The sequence below is a fragment of the Neurospora tetraspora genome (assembly GCF_033439725.1).
Source record: "Neurospora tetraspora strain CBS 560.94 chromosome Unknown B0H65scaffold_5, whole genome shotgun sequence".
NCBI classification, from domain to species: Eukaryota; Fungi; Ascomycota; class Sordariomycetes; order Sordariales; family Sordariaceae; genus Neurospora; species Neurospora tetraspora.
In genome coordinates, this window is record NW_026944387.1 from 362,290 (window position 1) to 384,096 (window position 21,807).

Sequence of the window (21,807 nt, forward strand, 5' to 3'; positions counted from 1 at the left end):
TGGTAGTCAGTCTGATACACACACCCGGCCGGTTGGCCACTGTTCAAAGAAACTGTTCTACTCTCCTTTCTCTCTCCTTCTCCTCTCTCCATCTTGAACTGGCGTTTGGCAACTCTGTACATCGCTTGAACCCCCCAAAGCATGTCATTGCCGCTATTCACAACTTCATCTTCACAGTAACGCAAGGCCCGTCGATATGATACATTCTTTTTGACTAATTCTTTTCTATCAAGCGTGTTCTTCTTTTTTGTTGTGATACCCCCATTGACTGGGGTTCCCTTCTTTCCGCCCGTTGATATTCGATTCTGCCAACTGACCATATCCACTCTTGTTCACCATGGCCGTCAAAGGCGCCACCGAGGCCCTCGTTGCGGCTTTCACTTTGTCAGTTCATGCATGGTCAGTAGACAACATATCACTCACACAAGCTAACATGTCAACAGTGGTCTTGTATTATACGCCGCGACGGCGGCTCTCGCTCTCTACGCAAAAGGTCATGGCACTGCGATACTTCGGGACGGCCAGAGGCTGGTCCTCGTCGGTTTTCTGTCGACCGCTGCCCTGTGGGCACTTAGCGATTTTATTTCTATTCTACTCAAAGTCGACAACTCGTCGACACATTGCCAGATCGGCATAATATTCGCTACCATCTTCGACCAACTTGCCCGATTTTCCATCGAACAATACCTTCACTGGGCGCAGAACACAGGGGAGAAGGTATCCGCCGTGCAGATCATCGCCCAACTCCTAATACTCGGTCGACTCGTTGCTGGAGGCGTGTTTGTTGGATTCACTCGACCCCAAACCGATTCTTTCTGCGTCGCTGCCTCTTCCGAACTTCCCATTTCGATTGCCGTCATTTCCATGGACGCCGCCATTTTCTTTTGTCTCATCTCACGCGCCTTGGCCCAGAACACTCAGCTCAACACCGAATCTCAGGACGCTAGGCGGAAGGCGCTGTTTTGGGTTATGTTTGGTCTGGCTGTTTGGATCGCGACCAGCGTAACCTTACACCTTGGTTTCCGTTATGTTGCCCTTGTGGTCAGAACCGCTCTGCCTGCCATCGGCCTGACCATCCTAATCAGTAAGTGCCATTATTCTGGATATTGATCCCACTGGCTAACTGTGTACAGTCATCCTTACTGTCTGCTCTGGCACCCTCGGCTCCGCCAGCATGTTGCGATCCAAATCTCCCGAAGCGCTCTCTCCTCGTCGTGTCGAAATCAGTCGCGATATCTCCTCATCCGATCCCTACTTTCCCGGCGGTAATTACCAAGATGTCAAGGACGCAGCCATCAGGTCCGAGACAGCATTCATCAACCCTAGAGAGGCACCAGCGACAAACAACCAACCTACTTATGGACTCCCGACGATCTCGCTGCCCATCACTGGAGTGGCTGGCATGGGCGGAGTTCCTATTGAAGGACAGCTGTTTCCGCCTATCCGAGCAAATACCGCCCCTACGGTTCGAAGGAACAGGTCCGTTAAGGCTGCTGTTGGTCTCCATAAGGGCAGCCTCCATAAGAAGGGGGCTTCGGCCGGTGCAAGGTTGCAGATCAGCAATCCCATTCTCCAGGACACCGGCAAAAGTCCGCTCGATAAGATTCCTACTGTGGACCTGCAGGATGCCATGAGGGCAGAGAGGGAGCGAAGGGAGAAGTTGCTCAGGCAAACGAGCCAGGCCAAGAGGGAGATGAATATGCAGCCGTCAGCAATGGATCCCAGAGAGGGCGTGAACAGAGCTGTGAGCTTGAAGAGAAAGGAGGTTGGATCACCAGTTTCGTCCGGCTCTTCTCTTCGTCCGGAAAACATGGGGATGAGTTCTTCAACACAACTGTCGCCAGGAACGAGTGGAATCAGGCAAAGATCACCGCGCCAGTCGCCAAAACCATCAGAGGCCTCGAGACAGTCCACTTTCCCGTCTCGATCCGTGTCCCCTCCCGAGGACTTCGAACAACCGCTGCCGAATCTCGATATCCGTCCTTCGAGACAGTTACCTCCCTCCCCTCCCGCGCCACCACAGGAGAGGCCCTTGACTGTACTTCAAAGGCGACCCACTACTGGCTTGCCATCAAACCCCAAATCCAGAGCATTGAACCTAGAACAGGATGCACCCGGCGCAGAACGTCAGCAGACTGTTCTTTTCCTTAATAATGTCATCTATGACGACCCCGCCCTTGTACATGACATTCTGCAGGGTTCCGATGACAGGACCATCAACAAGCCTCAATCTCCTGGGACCCCTGAATCGGTTGTACACCGACCTCGGCCCATTCCGAGAAAGGTGGCCGATCCTAATCCTTTTGCCGGGCATAGGAGGAGTAAATCTAGCGGCTCGTTAGTGAAGAAGTCCGTGTATATGTCCGAAGACATGCCGCCGCCCCCCGCTCCTCCGAAGAGTGCAGGTGCAGGAACTCGCCCGCAACCGAACCGGACCAGGAGCATGACGGTCACCGAGAAAATCGCACGCATGTACCCTGGTGAGATGCCAAATAAAATGCCACCAGTTCCCGAGGTTCCTGCTGTTGCCAGTTCCTACCTTCAATCTCCCTCTTCAGTGGACTCCGAGGAGGTGCGCCAGCCGAGCCAACCAACAAAAACCACAGCCAAGACCGAGAACATTTCTACCATCGTTGAGGAGTCGAGAAACGGTACCGAAAGCAAGTACGAGACAGATATGGCGGCAAAGCGGGCATCATCCCCAGTTATTCCTGTCAATCCACCACGAGAGTCGATGTATAGTGAGGGTTCGCAATCGCCTGATGAGGCCGATACAACCTGGAGCTCCGTCCGCTATACACAAGTCACTGTTGGCCTTGCTGTGGCCCAACCTATGCCTCGGCCAGTGGTAAAGACTGTTCGTCAGGAGAGCGAAACCAAGCTTCAACCTGAGGTTCCTCCAGCCAGTCAAGAACCTGCAAAGGAAGTGAAGCGCCCAGAAGTCAACACTGCGGTCGTAAACAAGCCAGCACCCAAGCAAACCTCTCCAGTGCAAGCTCGCCGGGTCGGTGACAAGTGCCCCGTTTTCTCTGATAGGAAGTCAAGAATCAGGATGCCACCTCCTTCCCCTCTGCCGTTGAACGGGCCTCGCAAGAACACGGTCATGGTTCAGGCCGAGCCTTCACCCCTTGAGTCTCCAGAACATGCACTCCGCCAGATTCAGGAACAGCTTAAGAAGTTTGAAGAGCCCGTGACCGGGGCTTACTCGAAGGACCACACTGAACGCCTCGCGCTACTTGAGGATTTGGAGAAGGAGATGGGTATTCACGAGAATCACTGGCAGGAAATGAAGCATGATATGGGCCGTGATTCGTTGTGCAGCATGCAGACCAACTCTCCGGCTAACAGAAACTCACGATACGATTCTACTGTTGGCAGCATTGTCATTGGACACGGTCCGGCTGTTGGAGCCATGGCCGCTGAACGCAGGGCTTCTCGCCAGACGATGTTGCGCAATAGTGGCAGCTACAATCCCAACAGACTCTCGAGAGATGCTGTCAAGTCACACATGAGCATCTGGCAGAAGCGTCTGACGGAGGCGCATATCGACTATATGGAGACAGCAGCTGAGAGACTCCGTCAACCCAGCGGCAACTTCTTGCCTATTCCGCTGCCTAATGTCCAGCTTGGTAGCCCTACTCCTCCTGACTCTGATGTCTCTGGTGATGATGATTCGGTTCTATCCGCTCAGCTGGATGCTGTGTCGAATTGGCTGTCCAAGAAGGCAGTCAAGACCGTGTCCCTGTGGGCTCCGGCGCCGCAGGAGACTACTGTCGCGGCAAACCTTTTGTGGACGCCCGTGCCTAAGGCTTCACCTACTTCCACGATCGCGACATCGGAGGTTCAAACCTTTGTCCGGCCTGCGGCTCGCAAGGACCTGTCTCCCCTTAGAATCACCAGCATGCAGTTGTGGTCCAAGCCTACAGTGAATGTGAAGAAGGCCCCTTCACTCTGGACGCCTCCTGTCCCGGTGCAGATTTTGGAGACAAATGCACTGTGGGCGCATATTCCCAAGGTTGCAAGTGAATGCCCGACGCCTCTCCCGGAGGCCGATGCATTTGTCCGTCCTGCGACGCGGAAGGTTCTGGCCCCTCTTGAGATCACGAGCACTCGCCTGTGGAAGAAGGCTGAACATGAAAAGAAGCCTTCACTCTGGACCCCGCCACCCAAGGTTTCTGCCGTCACGACAAACCGTTTGTGGTCGCCTCCTCCCAAGGTTCTCGAGGCCCCTTCACTGGTACTTGATCTCCCTGATATTTTTACCCGTCCTGCGGCTAGAAAAGATCTTGCTCACCTCCAAATCTCCTCCAAATATCTCTGGCGTAAACCATACACCAGCACCAAGGAGACCACCGGACTTTGGCGACCTTCCTGGGCTTCTGTCGCCCCTCCCGCTGACTTCAAGCGTCTCTCTTTGCAAGAAACTCCCCAACCGCAACCTCAAAAGGCTCCGCGACCCGTAACCCAACGCCCTCCTCGTCGCAACAAGCGTGTCAGCGCTCTTCCCGACATCCTCGAAAACCCCGAGCCTCTTCCCGACAAGCGCGGCACCCTTGGTCTCTTCCAATTCCCCTGGGGCGAGAAGTCCGACACCGCTACCATGCCTCAACCGCGTCCATTCGGTCGCTCCATGCCCGGCACCATGAGCTCCGGAGTCCCTTCTCTTAGGGCGTCGTCCACTCCCGACTACTCCGGAACCTCCTTCTTCGACGATTACGACGATGAAGATCCCGAGTCCGACTATGAGCGCGAGGAAAGCGATGATGAAGACGACTTCGACGAGACGACTCTCTGGGAAATTGCCAGCCTCCTGAACTCGACTGCTGTCCCCTCGAGGAACAGCCTCTTCCTTTCCGCCACTCCTGCCTACAGCGTCGATGAGTACTACGACGGCGGCAGCGGCAGCAGCCACCAGGAGCAATCCGCCTCTGCGTCCGCCACCGACATTGACGAAGATGATGATGCTTCCAGTGAGCATTCAATCCTGATCGGCCTTGCCGAGGATCATCCCCATGATGACCAAGAACATGTTGCTGAACAATATGATCACCAAGGATTTTTACAAATGCAGGACACTGCCGACTCCACTCCTTCAACCCTGGACCAGGGAGCCCAGGCCGTCGTCGCCACCCGTGCCGCATTGGCCGATGACTCGGCGCCCGCACCAGCTCCGCCCCGAGTGGAGACCAGCGAAAACCAAGCCGTGGAGACGCGCCTGCAAATCTCGACCGGCCTATGGAGCCCCGGTGAATCACCCGAAAATAAGACTTTGTCTTCACCTCGCTCGGCAGAAACAAAAGGTCTCTTTGTCCTGGGCCGTGAGTCGACGTCCGACAACCGCACCACCGAGCAGGAGCCGGCCGCCGTCAACATGCACCGCACACCCCAGGGTAAGGCTGCCGACTCATGGAGGCCGTTGGATCGGCTCATGTCCGACAGCCTCTGGACGCCCGAAGCCGCTGCCGCTAAGGGCGTTAGCAGACAGGTGTTCCAGCACTGGATCACTCTGAGCCTAGCGGCCAATGCCCAGGTCGACAAGGCTGAGGCTGCACGTCTGCCTCGTCCTCAGGCTACCCCCGCGGATCTGAAGGAGGCTCTCATCGCCAGCGGTTATCCCCTCAATATCAACAAGACCGTCAGCGGCCGCATCACCGCCACCCCTGCCGACTGGGCTGCTGCCCTTGAGGAGGCCATCCAGGCTTCCATCATCAAGTCTGCCGGCCCGGTCTTCAACTCGGCCATCCGTCACCCCGTCTTCGCCGGCTCATCCCTCACCACCACCTCCGAGTGGTTCCACCCCGCCGCCACAGGCTACACCTACGACGCCGCCTGTGTCCACCCCGTCTTCTTCGGCTCTCTCGCCATCACCTGCCCCGAGGAGTCCGTCCACCCGGCCATGTCCGCCTACGCTCACAAGAAGCTTCGTCGTCATCAGCGCTCGGGCTCGTCCGCTTCCAGATCTCACTCCCGCTCTGCCAGCACTTCCTCCACCACCTCCCGCAAGAACAGCCGCAGCCACTCCAGCAGCAGCGGCAAGAAGCGGAGGGAGTCCATCATCGCTCAGATCCATGCCATCGAGGCGGAGATGGGTCTCATCCCCGAGGAATCTGCCGTCGTGCCTGACGTCCCGGAGGTCCCGTCACTTGATGAGATCGAAGCCTCTCGCAAGGCCAAGATCCAAGCCCAGATCGAAGCTCTGGAGCAAGAGAAGTTGTTCGCTCAGCAGGTCGCCCGCGAAAGCTCCGTGGCTAGGCGTCGCGGTAGCTCCAGCGTGTCTCATGCCACCACCGCCAGCGGCACCACCAACTCGGAAAACGACGGCCCCGCTTCCATGGACTCCTTTCCCCTGAGCCAGCGTCCCTCCACGGCCACTAGCGTTGACTTGGAGCATGATCAGGAGGAGAAGTCCATCGACGTCCCCGAACTCACCATCTCCTCCCCCTCCCCCAGCACCCCCAGCCAAGCCGACAACGGCCTCTGGACAGCCCCCTCCCCCCTCCCCCAACCCACCCCCTCGCCAATCCCCACCCTCTGGACTTCTCCCCCCTCCCCCGCTTCTCCTTTTGAGTCGTACGAAGACTCTCTCCCCTCGCCAAAGCTCCTTTGGCAACCCAAGGCCGGCAAACCCGAAATCATCGCTAAGACCGATGAGGATCGCGAGGCGCATGAGCGCAGGGCGATGGGACGTAAGGGTCTGTTGACTATGCAGAGGAAGGCGGAGATTCTGGAGCAGATTCAGGCGTTGGAGAACGGGGATGTTACTGCTGTGAAGGGTCTTTGGACTAAGACTGAGGTGGTCAAGGTTGAGAGGGATTGGATGGCCACGCAGTTGAGTGGTGAGCTGTCACCTTAGTGCTGTGATGGCTGTGATGGCTGTGTGATGATGGAATGAAATGGCTGGCTTGGCTTGTTGATTTGGTGTTATTGTTGTTGCGGAAACGGCACCGGGCCTTGGTGGTTCGGTGGGTGGGATTTAATGAGAAAAGCAAAGGGAAAGCAAAGGGAAAGGGAAAGGGAAAGGGAAATGAAAAGCAGATAACGGAAGGGATATGGTAACAACAGGATGGGTGTCAGGAAGGGAAGGGATCATTTGGCATTGGCTGTTTCTTTTCTTTTATGGTTCGTTCAGACTTCATGAACGGAACCAAGTTGATGAGGAAATGAAGAAAGGAAAGAAGGAATGGAGAGGAGGAGGGAAATATACTTGAATGGGTTTCAGTTGCAGTTGCAGTTGCAGTTGAGCAGTTGATGTACGATACCCAGGTTAACCTACCTACCCGACTTACCGTACAAGCTTCATTAGCATCGAGAAGCGTAGAGAAAGAGATGATGATAGTTCAGCTTTGACTGTTTCCGAGTTCGTGACATGTTCTGAGTGTTCCCGACTCCGTGGCATGTTCTGTCATCTGCTTGATCAAGAAAAGAACAGACAGAAGCCAACAGGCAAGAGACAACAGACAGCAGACAATACTGTCGTGGGAGCGAAAGTCCAGAAAGACGCTGAAGTCAGGACGACCGGCCACCCTTATAAGTCCTCCGGTCTGGCGGTGATCATTTGATATTCCCATTCAGCCGCTGATGCCATTACGGTGATGCTGAACCCACCTTCGAAGCTGCTGAGGCTCCACAGAGAGAATTTAGCCTAAATTAATGTATTCGCGATGTCGAAAATCTGGATTCGTGCGCTTGCACGAGAAAACAAAAACAACAACAATCACGACGACGACAACGACAACGACAACAACAACGACAACGACAACTACGATACGTTTTCCATCCGGCAAAGCTTCAAGTTCTCATCCGTGAATGTGTAAATACATCAGAGGTCGCCACCAGGGGAACGAAGCGAACACTAAAAAAAACAAAAAAAACATAGGAATAGTGGAGGAGAACATGAGCTGTGGAGATAGGCAGGCGGGCCCGAACACAAAAAGAGAAAAACACCAAAAAAGAAAAATACCAAAAAAGAAACATACAACACCAGGGATTCGCTGGTCGTCACCGACCCAACTACTAGTCTGGCCCTCACCGGCTTATCTATGGGAGAGCGGACGGGATCCCGAGTTTTCCGGTGGGTATGGTCGTATGTACTTGTCTTTTCCGTGTCCTCATCTTATAAAGCCGGGGATATTCATTGGATGGTTGGTTTGGAAGTTGTACATCACAAATTCAGGAAAAAAGGGGGTGTAGACACTCGACGATTCTTGCACCTTTTGATTGCGTTTCACTACTGCCGCAACTGCCAGCTTGATCATTGTATTTTACATGTATGGAAAATCCTTCTTTCGAAGCTGGGTTTGCATCTATTTCACTCCGAACCCCTTCCTTTGCAAATGTGGTGCACCTGAGGTAACTTGCTTCACGATAAAGTGGCCGCTGGTGAACGATCGATGACAGCTTTGCATATCGGCTACAAAAGTGCTCCAACAGTACGTCCATGGGTACTATTTTGTGGTACTCGGAGAGATTGTGCCGTTATCTGACGAGTTCTTTTGCGCTGCGGTTGTTATGTAAAGAAGCATACGTGAGTGATGGATGTGAAACGGCGACGACAAAAAAAAAAGTAAGTGGTTTGGTACTGGTGTTCCTGCCCAGTTACTAGCGTGACCTACTGAGTACCCGAAGATGGGAAAGGGGATGATGGGACCGAGTGCCAGTGAATGCAAAGTCAAGTGAATGCGCTCCAGGGCACGGATGTCCAACAGTGTGAGTTGAGTGGTGCGAGTGGGGAGCTGTGTTGCGTCACGAAGACCATCGATGCCCCCGCAAGTCCCGAAGATGCAGGTGCGAGCGCGTTGTGAGCGTGATGGAATCATGACAATTGCTAATGTGGCAGATATGCATAGAACGGGACGCGTTTACTGACCGTTGATATGGGAAAGAGCGCAAAGCGTTGTGGTGCAAAACACCAAAATCACCATTTCACCACAACCAAAAAGGGGAGTGCGCGAAGTCCAAAACAAATACCGGTACCAGAACCTGAAAGCGGTCAGTCGGGTAAAGCACGGGGCACAACACCCCGCCGACAGATAAAGCGCGGTTGAAATCTTCAGTCCTTGACAGCTTCTTCCTCTTTTTGATCTTCCCGCAGTCCTTACCTGACCTCAACAATTGCAACGAGCGTCCAGCATAAAGGGATAAAATCGCAGTCCGAAGAAAATATGACGGGTCGCGCCACTTCCTCGCGCCCTGCCAAGCGCCAGCGCAGCGAAACCGTTGATCTCACCTCCGACAACGAGAAGCCTGTGGCCGCGTCGCGACCCGGAAAGACTCAAACCCTCCCCGCCAACTTCAACGGCGATCTCAACACGCTTCCCGACTTTAACCTCAACGCCCAGGAGCTTCCCTCCTCCCAAATCGCCCGCCTTCCTGCCACCTTCACCAACTCGTTGCTCGCCTATGCCGCCGCCCGGGACCCCTACATCAACTCAATCCTTGCTCATCAACATGACCTTCAAAGGGCCCGCGAGCGCGCCCGCGTCATCAATTTCACCCATTACTCCCAAAGCGCTTGGGACATGCTCAACACCAAGTACGCCCGTCTTTCCAGCTCAAAGGCGTACGAGAAGGCTTTCGATGTAGTTTCCGACATCGGCAAAATGTTCGATACTATTCTGAAGACTGTCAAGAAGGCCGGAGGATACGATTGTTCGTACGGAACCCGGAAGAGCGCAGTCGAAACCATGACCGAGATCATGATGTGTGTGGTTACAGCGCCAAACGACGAAATTGGGCATCAGGCGAGGAACGACGATGATGAAGCGACGGAGATGGAGGAGAAGTTGCTTGAGATGATGACTTACTTTGATGAGGATGAGCTGGCGCAGTTGGACGAGGAGGGCTGGACCGATAAGGTCAGGGAGTTGATGGAGGAGGCGGATGGGTATTCCATGTATGAGAGGCTGAACGAGGTGGTGGAGATGTTGGAGGGTGACTATGAGGAGGAAGGTGAAGATGACGAGGATGGCGAGGAAGATGGAGAGGAAGATGGAGAGGAAGAGTAAGGTGTGGATGGACTACCACCGCCACCGGGTTCCTTTGACTGACAAATCAGTCTGGAGGGAGAACACGGAGGAGGAATCGTTGGCCGCCTATATGCTTGCGCGGTTGGGGGATGCTGGAATGGTGGTACTCCTACATGAAAGCGATGGTGGTCTGGACAGCAATCGCCGTCTCAGTGACTGACCCCGTAATACACGACAGCAACTCGAAGGCGGGTTACTTTGATTGGAAGGTTTCCAGGTCAAGTGCTACCAAAACCACTCGTTCGAGTCTTGAGCGATGGCGGGCCGGTGGCATCAACCAGGATCTCGAAACTGGATATGTCTGAGCGGACAGGTTTAGCAAGGTGGATGGAGTATTCTGGTGACAGGTGAAGTTGCAGTCGAGACTCACCTGCATGTCAGTGGTCATTTCACCGACAACCATACGCCTCTCGGTCGAGCCAACGAGACATGAGATTCGTTGTCCATAGTGGAAGAAAGAATATGTCATGGCAGAGAAAGATACGAATAATGATGTTCTAGTCAAAAAGAAGAGCTGGATTATTCGGGGTGGCCGTGCACTTGACACTGAGCAGAGAGATAAGAAAGAGGCAAAGAATTGTGGGTTGTGAACGAGGGAGGGGGAACGAGGAAGCGGACAATTTTCTGGGGGATGTGTTCCGTCCAGGAGTCTTGGAAGCATCATCCTGAAACGCTCTTGCCCATTCCAGCTGATGTGCGTTCCATGTCCGCGTTGTTGATGGAATAATCGCGAGAGAGGGAAGTGCGACCTGACTTCAGGGCAAGTGACTTCCATTGAATTCGGCCCAGAGCTGGTTCCAAAGGGCAGGTGCAAGTATCATTTCACCTGCCTGCATCATGATCACGGCTGCAGGCCGGCAATCTCCAATCGCTGCACGTCCGCGTCGCCATCTGCATGAGCCGTGTTCACTGCCCCGTGCAAGCAATGAACTTCAATCCATTCGTTTCCTATCTTCCAACATCTTTTCTTTGTTGCCTCTGGGCCCCGTTTACCCTCCCTCAAAAAACATCAAATACCGCGAGACTTCACATGTTCCCTCGCCCACTCCTCCACCCCCTTCTCCGCTCCCCTTAGCAACCGTCCCCAACAACTCATTCGCAACATCTTCCTCCTTCACCGCCGCATCATACTCCCCTTCCCCAAAGCTCCAAGCCATTAAGATGTTGATCCCTCCCATATAATCTCCTTTAGCCAGCTTCTCCTGTCCATCCTTCTCAGGGTCCACTGACTTCACATGGGTGATCGCGGACTCCTCCTCCTTGGAACCAAGCTCGGCTGCGAACAGCTTCAGAAGCCGGTTCATAGTAACGGTGAACTGGACAACGTCGAGATATCTGTTCGCGGTCTCCTGCTCACGTTGCAAAATTCATGTCTCCCCAGAGAGCTTCATTAAGGTGAGGATTCCCGTTTATTTCTCAACCTGAGTTTCGTATGCACACGAATCAGCAACACAGCACCGCAGAGCATGCAAATCAACCAACGGAAGGGTGTATACTCAACTCCTTAAGAGCCTGCCGTCTCAATTCTTTCTGACTAGGGCCCCGGTAGTCCACCATCTCCTCGAGCTTGGCATACCAAGCAGGCGTAGGCCACCCATGCCTGAAGGCAACCCTGGAATAGTTTGGACAAACTGAATCGAGCATCCAAGCTCTCAGGGCGGTATCGGCTTTCTCGAAATCTTTCCAAATCGTATACCTGGCCTCAAAGGTAGCCATATCGGTCTCATATGCAGCCCTTCCCCTAGGAGTGAGATCATCGAGCGACACAAACAGGTCGTCGAGGATCTCGTTGCGAGGGTGATGGGGTTTTTCGACCGTCTTACGGGATCCGACTTCGGCAATGACGATGTCCATGAAGAACTCGTCCCCGTCATCAAAGGCGTGAAGCTCTCGGCCAGCCTTTAAGACCCGTCCCCTCGCTTCGGCTGTGAGGTTGTAGTGGGCTGGTTCTGGGGCGACGACTTCCTTGACGCCCTGCTCCTTTGCCAGAACGTAGCGATGGAGTTTACCGGCTTTATGCAGGAGTGCATTTTCCCAGTTGGGCCAGTCTTCGGCCGTCTGGAGGAAGGGCTCGGTGAACGTGGTGGGGTTGGCGGGCTTCGGAGGCGTCATGGTTGGTGATGAGTTTGTCTTCCCGAAAACAGTCCTCCTCTAGGCTCTGACTGCCTGCTGTTATTCCTCACTGCTGTTTGTATAAGACGGTAGGGGACAAAGGATCACCGATGGGTGATGTCAGGACAAGGCAATGGCTTGGCTGATACCTCTGATATGGATTGTATTAAAGTGATGAATGGGGAAAGACGCAGGAATCCCGTCCACCAGGCCTGGGGCCTGGGATTTATACACCTCTGCATGGATGTAAAATGTTGGGTTGGTACGGCGATTCTGCAAAGAAACAGGGAATAGGCCGACAGCAAGAAAGACATTTCGTGTGCAAAGGGAATTTTCTGCACACCCGAAATCCGGATCTCCCGAGCTTTTACGGTACTTGTTGTTCCTTGCTTCATAAGTCCTGTTTTTGTCTCAACAGAGCACATACGGCCATAGATAGTGGAAAACTCGGGATCCCGTCCGCTCTCCCATAGATAAGCCACTAATCGCCTGACTAGTAGTTGGGTCGGTGACGACCAGCGAATCCCAGGTGCTGTATGTTTTTTGGTGATCTTTTTTTGGTGTTTTGGTGCTTGCTTATCTTATCGGCCTTATCGCGCTTATCTGTACAGGCGGGAATGTCTTCCAGGTTCCTCCAATTTCACAGTCCCGTTACCACCTTCCACTTCTCCTCCTTCAACTCTGTGACGTTGGGAAAGAGCACCCCACCCAGATTTTCCATGGTGGTAGTATTTAAACCTGGCCTGGCCCGCCATTCCTCTTTTTTCCTTCAGGCCGCCAATGAAGCATTTTCCCACACATTGCTCTCCCATTGTTTCAACTCTTTTCTTCTCGCTCGTCGATAAATAGCCCGTGTCCCTCTCTGCCAAATGTTTTCCTCGAGGGAAATCCATACGATGCCACTACCACGCCATGATGCTGTCCGCAATTGCCTACCATCCTCGATGAGGTGATACGGTGATGGGTCTTGCGACAGGTCGCGTGTGCTTGCTATCCATTGGCCATTTCGCGAAGAGGTTTCCGGAGATGTGCGACTAATCCTTCATTGCTGCCTAATTTCTCACTCCTTTTTACCACTGAACTACTACGTCCGATTCCCGTTCTGAAGAGAAACAACCAGCGTCTTTCTACTTCGACGCTTTCCACAGTAACGGCAGCGACTGACCACAATGGACGGCAAACCTCTTGAAGAGTCATCATGCGAAGACGATGGTTCGCCTCGACAGTCTAAACATATTCTCGAGAGCAGTGACATGGAACCCAACCGTTTATGCAAACGCTGTTCCCGCGCCCTCACAGCATCCAAGACACTCTGGCAACCGAGACCGGTGGGCGACCCTGACTGGGCAGGCGAGAGATTCTTCCACGGCAAGAATGCAAAACAGATGTTGATTGACTCGGTAATTGCCGCCGGTTGCCATCTGTGCACACAAGTCAGTCAAGAGCACAACTTTTCGCGCGCCGGGGATGACCAGAGAGTCATGGTCGAATGTCGCCGATCGAGGGCTTTCGAGGGTGATGGAAGGGACATTCCGATTGTTTCATTTTCCGCTACTTCCCGCGCCAAGTGGGACGACAAATGGGCTTCATTGCCGGACCCTTCCAAAGATGAAGAGCCTCAAGGTGATTCGGCTACGACCCCATTGGCGACATTCAAGCTCGAACGGACCGATGGTAGCGTAGGAGCGAAATCTCTTCTACCCCAAAGACTATCAGATGGTTCAATGTTCGCGTTGCCTTCCTCGACTGATTCACCTGAAGCGTTTGGCCTTGTGCGACACTGGCTAGATGACTGCCTCAATAACCATCCAGAATGCAAGGGGTCCAACTTTGAGAGACTCCCGACAAGGCTCGTCGATGTAGGTGTTGCGGACAACAATGGACAGAAGAAGCTTACACGACCGCGCATCTTCGTCCCAAACGCGACTTCCCAAACACCGGCAACGATCCCATATCTCACTCTCAGTCACTCATGGGCCTTGACCGGATCATCTCTAAGGCTAACAACCAAGAATATCGAGGACTGGCAGAAACCTGAAGCAGCCGAACATGGAGGAATACCAATCGACGGTCTAGCCCAGACATTCCTCGATGCAATGCGAATCACGCAGCAACTAGGTTACCGATATATCTGGATCGACTCTCTCTGCATTATCCAGGACTCATCAGAGGACTGGAAGCGGGAGGCCCAGACGATGGCAGCCGTCTACGGTAACTCTTTGTTGACCATCTTTGCTTCGGGAATGGGCATGGCAGGAGGTCAAGGCGCCAATGCCGACACTTGCTTCTCAGGGCGAAACCCCCTGAAAGTGTATTCCCCCATCATCACGTCTCCTTTGTCGGATGGCGCAATGGGGGGCGGGGCCCAAAGCGAGGAAAATGTCAACACCGCTGGGAGAACATCTTTTTACGCCATTCGTGAGAAGCACAAAACCAACGTGGACGAGATGTTATGGGGCGCTACTCAGAAAAACCCGCTCCTATCACGAGGCTGGATCGTCCAGGAGCGTTTGCTGTCGCCTCGGATCATCTACTACGGGGCAGATGAGCTCTACTGGGAGTGTCGTCTCCATGCGGTCTCAGAAAGTTGCCCTTTTGGAACTGGCTTGAAGAAGGATGCTGAGGCTTCTCAATCTATCTGGACCGCTAACGCAAAGTCCGTATACCAAGACTTACAGGATCCTTTCCCTGCGAGCTTGAAGACGGGCATGGATATGGGTAATGACAACGAAGACGCAAAATACGCACAACATTTGCATGAACTCGCTGCCTGTTGGACGACCTTACTCACCTATTACACCGCCACCGGACTCACCTACCCGTCCGACAGACTCATCGCACTTGCCGGAATGGTAACAGCAATAGAAGAGAGCAAAGGCTGGACCTATACCCTCGGGAGCTGGCAGGAGCTTTGGCCTTTTGACCTCCTCTGGGGCTTCTCTACTGTCCTCAATGTCGAGATGTTTAACCCGGGCTGGTATCCCGATGATAGCGAGAAACGACGCCAAGATCGCGATGAGATGGCCCAGAAACTGTTAAAACGTCAATCCTACCCCGAGTCGCATGCCAGTACGACCCTGGGCCTCCCTTCATGGTCATGGGCAGCTACCGAAGCACCCAAATCCTTCTGGTTTGGATCTTCTGGTTCACTTACATGGAAATGCCAGGTCGATGTTTTCGGCAGGACGACCACCGGTATGCAAGAAAGTGGGATCCTGGCTCTGAAAACGTACAAAAAGCAGTTATATGACGTGCCGTCCATCGACTTGATCTTGACGTGGGACGACGGCGAAAATTTCTATTCAAAAGATGAGGTATGCTGCTTGTTGGTACTCGATCATCTCGCGAGGGGTGGGCGACGAGCTCTTCAGTTGGGGTTGATGGTTGTCCAAGTCCAAATGGCCGAGAATTCTCCATCGTGTGAAGTCACCGACGACACCGGAGCGATGACGGGAATGCGGTTCTACTGTCGCCGGGTAGGAAAGTGGGAAAATTATTGGGGCCCGCTTGTTATCAATAGGAATAAGGATGAAGAGACGGCGGTGTATTTGTGTTGAGGTGTTGCGATTTTCGGGCTCATTTTCTCACTGCCCACTCAACGATCTTGAACACTCTTGCCCTGCTTCGCCAACGAACCGAAGACGAACACCTGCATCCACCGACAATTATAAGAAATGACTGGCAGCATCCTCCCGGTCTTCTTCGGTTTCTTTCCGTCCTCCATCTTGATCAAGTTTGGTGTTGGCAAGATTGGGTCTAGATCGGGAGCGAGGTGGATTCTCTCATTTTCTTTGCGGGGGTGGCATCCATCTCTTTACGTCAGATATCTCTATTCTTTCTCTACTAAAGATACCAAAGCCCATATCGTCGACCTTGCAATTTTCTGAACCGTCTTTAGGTCGCTAGCTTTTTCGGCAGATCAACAATCACGACACCACTAGCTTTCCCATCACCTCACCTCATACCCTCTCCATTCTTATCTACCCGAAGCGACTCAAACCGACGCAGTTTCCGGGAGATCATCATCTAAAATTTGACAGGATACATAGGTTAACGATCGGTCGAAGAAAGTCACGGTTCCATGGAGGTGCAAGGTTGATGAAATGGGTGCGCGACCTGATTTCATCATTACAGTCAAGCCATGTTTGAAGTTCGAAACGTGCAGTGCTTATTGTAGGCGATGGCGTAAAAAGGTCATCCGTGATCCGTACGCGTAAAACGAGGGACAATGATTTGAAGGTCTTTGCTTGTTGAGGGATTCGGGTGCCAGTCATGGGATCTTGAAGGGGTTGAAGGAGGCGGTGACGATGCTGAGCGGTTATGTTACGGATATAAAAGGACATGGCGATGAAGAGGAGAACGAACATATGAGGGGGTGTTGCAGCCGGTGGATTCCATCTTTCCTATTTTTAGAAGCAACTTGTGACATCACCCATCCGATCTTCCGAACTTAAATATCAACAACACCAGATGCCAGACACACAAGAAGAACCACCACTGCATTGCACAGCGACATCGACAACAACATACGCAAAATCAACCCCCAAAATGACCACCCAACACACCCCCTACACCATCGGGCACGCGCCTTCCCAAACCAAGCACCACGAATGGCGACCGCCTCCAACAGCGCCGCCCACCTCCTCCCGCATCTCCAAAAGGCCCTCACCTGCAACCCCAACCTCAAACTCCTCGACATCGGCTGCGGTCCAGGCACCATCTCCGCCTCTCTCGCCCAACACCTCCTACCCTCCGGTCATGTCCTCGCGACCGACATCGCTGATGACGTCCTCTCGCGGGCCAAGGAGCACGCCATCTCTCAGGGGCTAGCGGTACCGGAAAACATCTCCTTCCAAAAGGAATCTGTTTACGAATTATCCTTCTCCGACAACGAGTTCGACATCGTGCATGCCCACCAGGTCCTCTGCCACCTCGACGACCCCGTCGCTGCTGTCGCGGAGATGCTCAGGGTTTGCAAACCCAGCGGACTGATCTCGCTGCGCGAGTCGGACATGAGGATGTGGTGTTTCTGGCCTGAACTTCCCTCCCTCCTCAAATTCCACGGCCTGATGGTTGATGTCATGCTAGCCAACGGCGGGCAGGATAAAGGAGGCAGAAAGCTGGTGTCATGGATCATGGATGCTGGAGTGGAGAGGAAGGATATTGAAGCTGGGTTTGGGACTTGGTGTTACAGTGAGCCGGGGGATAGAAAGGCGTGGGGGGAGGCGATGATTGAGAGGTTGAGGACGGGGCAGATGAGGCAACGGGGAATTGAGTTGGGGTTGACGACGGAGGAGGGGGTGGAGGAGATGGTTAAGGGGTGGGAGGAGTGGATTGAGAGGGGGGATGCGACTTTGGGGATTGTTAATGGGGAGGTTATTGTGAGGAAGGTGGCCTCTTTGCCGAAAGCTACCTAGGAGAAAGAGCGACACATCATGCTACGGGATAACAACTGGAACAAAGGATGTGCGGAGGTTGTCAGGAACAATGGAAAGTGCGTTGGAAGCGGTCAATTCCGATGCGTGCCCCTGAAACAGTTCGTAGAAGGAACTACCAATTCGTGGAAGGAACTACCAACGGCATTCGATGAGAACAAACACCTGCGGCTAGCGGCAACATGGAAACCTGCCTTGTGCAGCGCACTATACAACCCCGCGTCTAGCATTATCCAACTTCCATCTCCCCTTCTTCTTCCTCTCTTCTTCTTCCTCGTCATCTTCTTCCTCGTCATCTTCTTCCTCGTCATCTTCTTCCTCGTCATTTCACCCAGCCAACACGCCATGGAGGAATCGTCCGAGATCACCATCACTGGCCCGAGTCCTGACGCGGCAAGGAACTATTCCGTCGACTCCGAAATCTGGGATTTCTTCACCAAGACTTCTGCCAGCCTCGAAGCCTGCGACGCCAAAGCAAGGGAGCTCGTCGGCGGTGGAGAAGTTGTCCCAGTCGACGGAGGAGAGAGAACGACATTGTCTACTTGAACACCGCCTGCTAGTACTTGGGCCACTGCGGTATGGCAGACGGATGCCCATAAAACGGCGCATTATATTGGTTGCCAGCGGTGTTGTTATTCGTTTGATACCCTGCGCCCATATTGAAGTTCATAAACCCGCCTCCCGAGTTGTGAAACTGATCCCGTCCCACATACCACCCATCTCCCCGAGTCCCATTCCTCTCATCGGGAAGAGATGACCCTGTCGACGACCCTCCACCTGCCGGTAGCAGCAACAGAAGCTCCTTTGCGTATGCCGCCGCCGTTGCTGCCGCATAGCCCTGCCACTTCTTATTCTTGTGCGAGTCCGCATAGTCGCTGACTCCCCGGATCACCAGACCCTGGTAGTCGCTCATCACGCCCGCAGCTTCCATTTCAAGACAGATGATGTTGTGCTTCGCGTGGAGTTCATTTCTCTTAGCGCTCGACCTGACAACTGCATTTGCCGAGCCAATGTTGCCATAGTGGATATGGGGTTGGTCACTCTTCCGCTCGGCTCTTTTGCCCCGACTCTTGCGCAGCTTTGCTCGCATCGCGTCACAAAGGCCTTGACAGAATCTTCCCCTGTCCGTATGAAGATAGCTGTCCTCAAAGAGATGATCGTATTCGGCCCCAGGATCCTCATAAGCCTGCCTCGATCGCTCATTCAAGCCTCTGCGCAACTCCTCCAGGTACTTCGGGATCTTACTTCCCGCCACCTGCATATGCACGCTTCGCAGATTATTCACCGCAGTGAGCAGAGCAGCAGACGGGTGAAGCGTGTGCTCTTTGACAGTCAATTCTTTCTGGCCCTCCCACGCACCGAACTCATAATGCGTCACACCTCCTCTTCCTTGCTGGGGAACGCCGACGACGACGTCACCCAAGACAATCTGCTCCTGCAGATCTGGACCGTAGCAGGGCATCCCGCCTGCGATGCCGACCACCAGAACATGTTTGATGTTGGGAAACGAGCGGCGCATGTTGGCAAGGGCCGTGGCGGCTGGTTCGATACCCATGCGCGGGCACACAACCATCACGACGAAGTGCGAGCCTATACGTCCTACGTGATAGAGAACGTCGTCGTCGGGAACTTCCATTGTTGTGGGGTCCTCTAGCATTCCCACCGCAGCGGTGAGTTCCAAGGGAAAGGGGGCGATCCAGCCGACTGTGTGCCGAGAAGTGTCGTGTGAGGGATCCATGTGGGCAATTGTTGACATCGAACATGATTATCCAAAACGAAGAACAACGCTGTCTCAGCTTGCAAAGATACAGCAAGGACCAGAGAAGGTGCTTTTGGTTTTAACGTCTACTCGGGGTGGTAGAGGCAAGATCCAAGGTGGACAGAGGTAGGCTAAGGCCCAGCTCTGGCACCCTTTTCTCCAAGAGTGAGCATTGTGGCTCGGCGATTGTCGGGTTGGTGGCCTCACATACCTCCACCCACCATGATGGGAGATATGGAGGGCATCCAGACCAGACAATCCCCTCTTGGCCAGGTGACCCTTCAAGCCTAAGTGTTTTATCTTCGGTGCGGAGTTGTTCTTTTGAAGCTTCTGATTGGCCGAATTTGCTTAGGACCTCTCTCGAAGTGACGGTGATCCTAGTCTAGGAGAGTGGCGTCTTACTTGCAGCTGTGGGGGCAGGCGTCGCATTCAGCTTTCCCGGAAAGGATATCTTCACACTACCAATGGCACATGCGGTTGGTGGCCGACCCACGCCAGACTGGGAATTTGGGGATTAACAGGTAGTGTCCATTGGGCATCTTGACACCTAGGCTGATCTGGAAGGCCAGGCGTCAACAGCTGATGCCGCAAATGTGCACATTTCGCTAGCACATCCGCCTTCCCACAGCTTTGAGACCACCTTTGGTTGGGGATGAGTCTTCTGAGCTGCAAACCAAAGTTTGGGGACGCTACACCTTTGAAATTTTGGTTGGCCAACCAGTTGGACAATATTCATCTCTTCGTTCCGTTCTGTCAACCCCTCGCTTTCTCCCTGAACATTGCAAGTCGATCAACTCCTTTAATTCCACACGTTTGATCTTGTAAGCAAGCATTATACACATCCCGAAGCTCAATCCTTGCAACATGAAAAGGTCCTGGTCTTTCTCCAATTCTGGTTCGGGTTTCTTCAACGCCAATACCGGCCCGGGGACTCAGTATAACAACAACGCCGCCGGGCCGCAATACAATAACTACTACTATGGACGTAGGTTTCCATTACGGGTGGTGACGGTATGGGCTTGTGCTAACATCCAACAGCTCCTTGCTCTGGGACTGATCAAGAACGTGAGCGTCTCAAACGTGAGAAGCAAGGTCAGTACACTGATTCCTCACCACGTCTTCATCAAGACTGACCGGGACAGAATTTACATACACCACTCAGCAAGTGACGTCTCATCTCGAGCAGCTCGTTAGCTATGAAATGTCAGAGAAGGACCAGCAATGCCTGAAGCACTTGCGCCTTACCAATCCTCGCGATGATAAAGCCCGCATCGAACGGACCAAAGGCGGCCTCTTGCGGAACTTGTATCGTTGGGTCCTCAATAACGCTGACTATCAACAATGGCGTGACGACCCACAGCACCGACTGCTCTGGATCAAGGGCGACCCCGGCAAAGGGAAGACTATGTTGCTGGGCGGTATTATCGATGAGCTGTGCGGCATCATCAATGAGCTGGATCAAGGCGATACTGCCAACGCGCGCCACTGCAATGTGGCCTACTTCTTCTGCCAAGCTACCGACTCTCACATCAACAATGCAACCGCTGTACTGCGCGGCCTAATCTACCTACTTAGTGACCAGCAGCCATCTATCCTCTCACACGTGCGGAGTGAGTACGACCGTGCAGGCGAAGGCCTCTTCAAAGATGCAAATACGTGGGACGCCCTGTCGAGAATCTTCACCAACATCCTACAAGACCCAAGCCTCCGAATGACCTACCTAATCATCGACGCACTTGATGAGTGTGTTGAAGATCCGTCACAGCTTCTTGGCTTAATCGCCCGAGAATCATCTAAATATTCTCAAGTCAAGTGGATCGTCTCGAGTCGTAACTGGCCGCAAATCGAGAAAGGATTGAAGAGAGCTACAACCAAATTAAACGTATCCCTGGAGCTAAATGCAAAATCCGTCGCGACAGCTGTCGATGCATTCATCCGGTACAAGGTGGACCAACTAGAAGAGCTGAAGGAGTACAATCTTGCTACGAAAAAGGTCGTTCATGACTATTTGCACTCCAACGCGCAAGATACGTTCCTCTGGGTGGCGTTGGTCTGCCAAGCGCTTGCAGACCTAGAGGTCGAGGAATGGCATATCGAAGAGATCCTACACACGTTTCCACCCGGGCTGGATGCTCTATACGCGCGGATGAAACAGGATATAAGCCTATCCCGGGATTCCAATCTTTGCAAAGACATTCTTGCCATTACCGCAATTGTTCACCGACCAATCAGTCTTCATGAATTAGCCACTCTCGTCAAGCTACCCAATATTATTCGCAACAATCCTAAATCCCTGGAAGCGATCATAGGGCGTTGCGGTTCATTTCTAACGCTACGAGAACGAACTATTTATTTTGTCCATCAATCAGCCAAGGACTTTCTACTTGGCAATGCTTCTGATAAAGCTGGTAACCAAGCTTCTCAGGAGACGTTCAAGTGGATTTTTCCTTCTGGGAAAGAAGATGTGAACTATACC

General features: G+C 53.3%; 6 protein-coding genes across 6 annotated transcripts; 4 read left to right on the top strand and 2 right to left on the bottom strand.

The window, feature by feature from the left end:
* Nucleotides 1–88: 88 nt before the first annotated feature.
* On the top strand, nucleotides 89–6,951 carry B0H65DRAFT_216769 (uncharacterized protein). Its single transcript, XM_062822000.1, has 3 exons — nucleotides 89–384; nucleotides 444–1,084; nucleotides 1,134–6,951. The coding sequence occupies exons 1-3, from the start codon at nucleotides 338–340 to the stop codon at nucleotides 6,851–6,853; spliced, it is 6,408 nt and encodes a 2,135-aa protein (XP_062680115.1). The 5' UTR covers nucleotides 89–337; the 3' UTR covers nucleotides 6,854–6,951.
* Nucleotides 6,952–9,161: 2,210 nt separating this feature from the next.
* B0H65DRAFT_575363 (uncharacterized protein) lies at nucleotides 9,162–10,233 on the top strand (the record flags this gene model as incomplete). The annotated part of the gene is made up of 2 exons (XM_062830617.1): nucleotides 9,162–9,540; nucleotides 9,583–10,233. 2 exons carry the CDS (start codon nucleotides 9,162–9,164, stop codon nucleotides 10,002–10,004), a joined length of 801 nt encoding a protein of 266 aa, XP_062680116.1. The 3' UTR covers nucleotides 10,005–10,233.
* A 781-nt stretch (nucleotides 10,234–11,014) lies between these two features.
* Nucleotides 11,015–12,461, bottom strand: B0H65DRAFT_589412 (uncharacterized protein; the record flags this gene model as incomplete). The annotated part of the gene is made up of 2 exons (XM_062831031.1): nucleotides 11,508–12,461; nucleotides 11,015–11,341 (listed from the first exon to the last, which is right to left on the bottom strand). The coding sequence occupies exons 1-2, from the start codon at nucleotides 12,135–12,137 to the stop codon at nucleotides 11,015–11,017; spliced, it is 957 nt and encodes a 318-aa protein (XP_062680117.1). The 5' UTR covers nucleotides 12,138–12,461.
* Nucleotides 12,462–13,390: 929 nt separating this feature from the next.
* Nucleotides 13,391–15,694, top strand: B0H65DRAFT_509470 (heterokaryon incompatibility protein-domain-containing protein; the record flags this gene model as incomplete). Its single annotated transcript, XM_062828317.1, is given in 2 exon segments — nucleotides 13,391–13,811; nucleotides 13,821–15,694. Coding segments are annotated over 2 exon segments (2,295 nt in total).
* Nucleotides 15,695–16,747: 1,053 nt separating this feature from the next.
* Nucleotides 16,748–17,554, top strand: B0H65DRAFT_509471 (S-adenosyl-L-methionine-dependent methyltransferase; the record flags this gene model as incomplete). The annotated part of the gene is made up of 1 exon (XM_062828318.1): nucleotides 16,748–17,554. One exon carries the CDS (start codon nucleotides 16,748–16,750, stop codon nucleotides 17,552–17,554), a length of 807 nt encoding a protein of 268 aa, XP_062680119.1.
* A 283-nt stretch (nucleotides 17,555–17,837) lies between these two features.
* Nucleotides 17,838–19,280, bottom strand: B0H65DRAFT_467915 (nucleoside phosphorylase domain-containing protein). Its single transcript, XM_062826930.1, has one exon. It carries the CDS (start codon nucleotides 19,227–19,229, stop codon nucleotides 18,129–18,131), a length of 1,101 nt encoding a protein of 366 aa, XP_062680120.1. The 5' UTR covers nucleotides 19,230–19,280; the 3' UTR covers nucleotides 17,838–18,128.
* Between the last annotated feature and the right edge of the window lie 2,527 nt (nucleotides 19,281–21,807).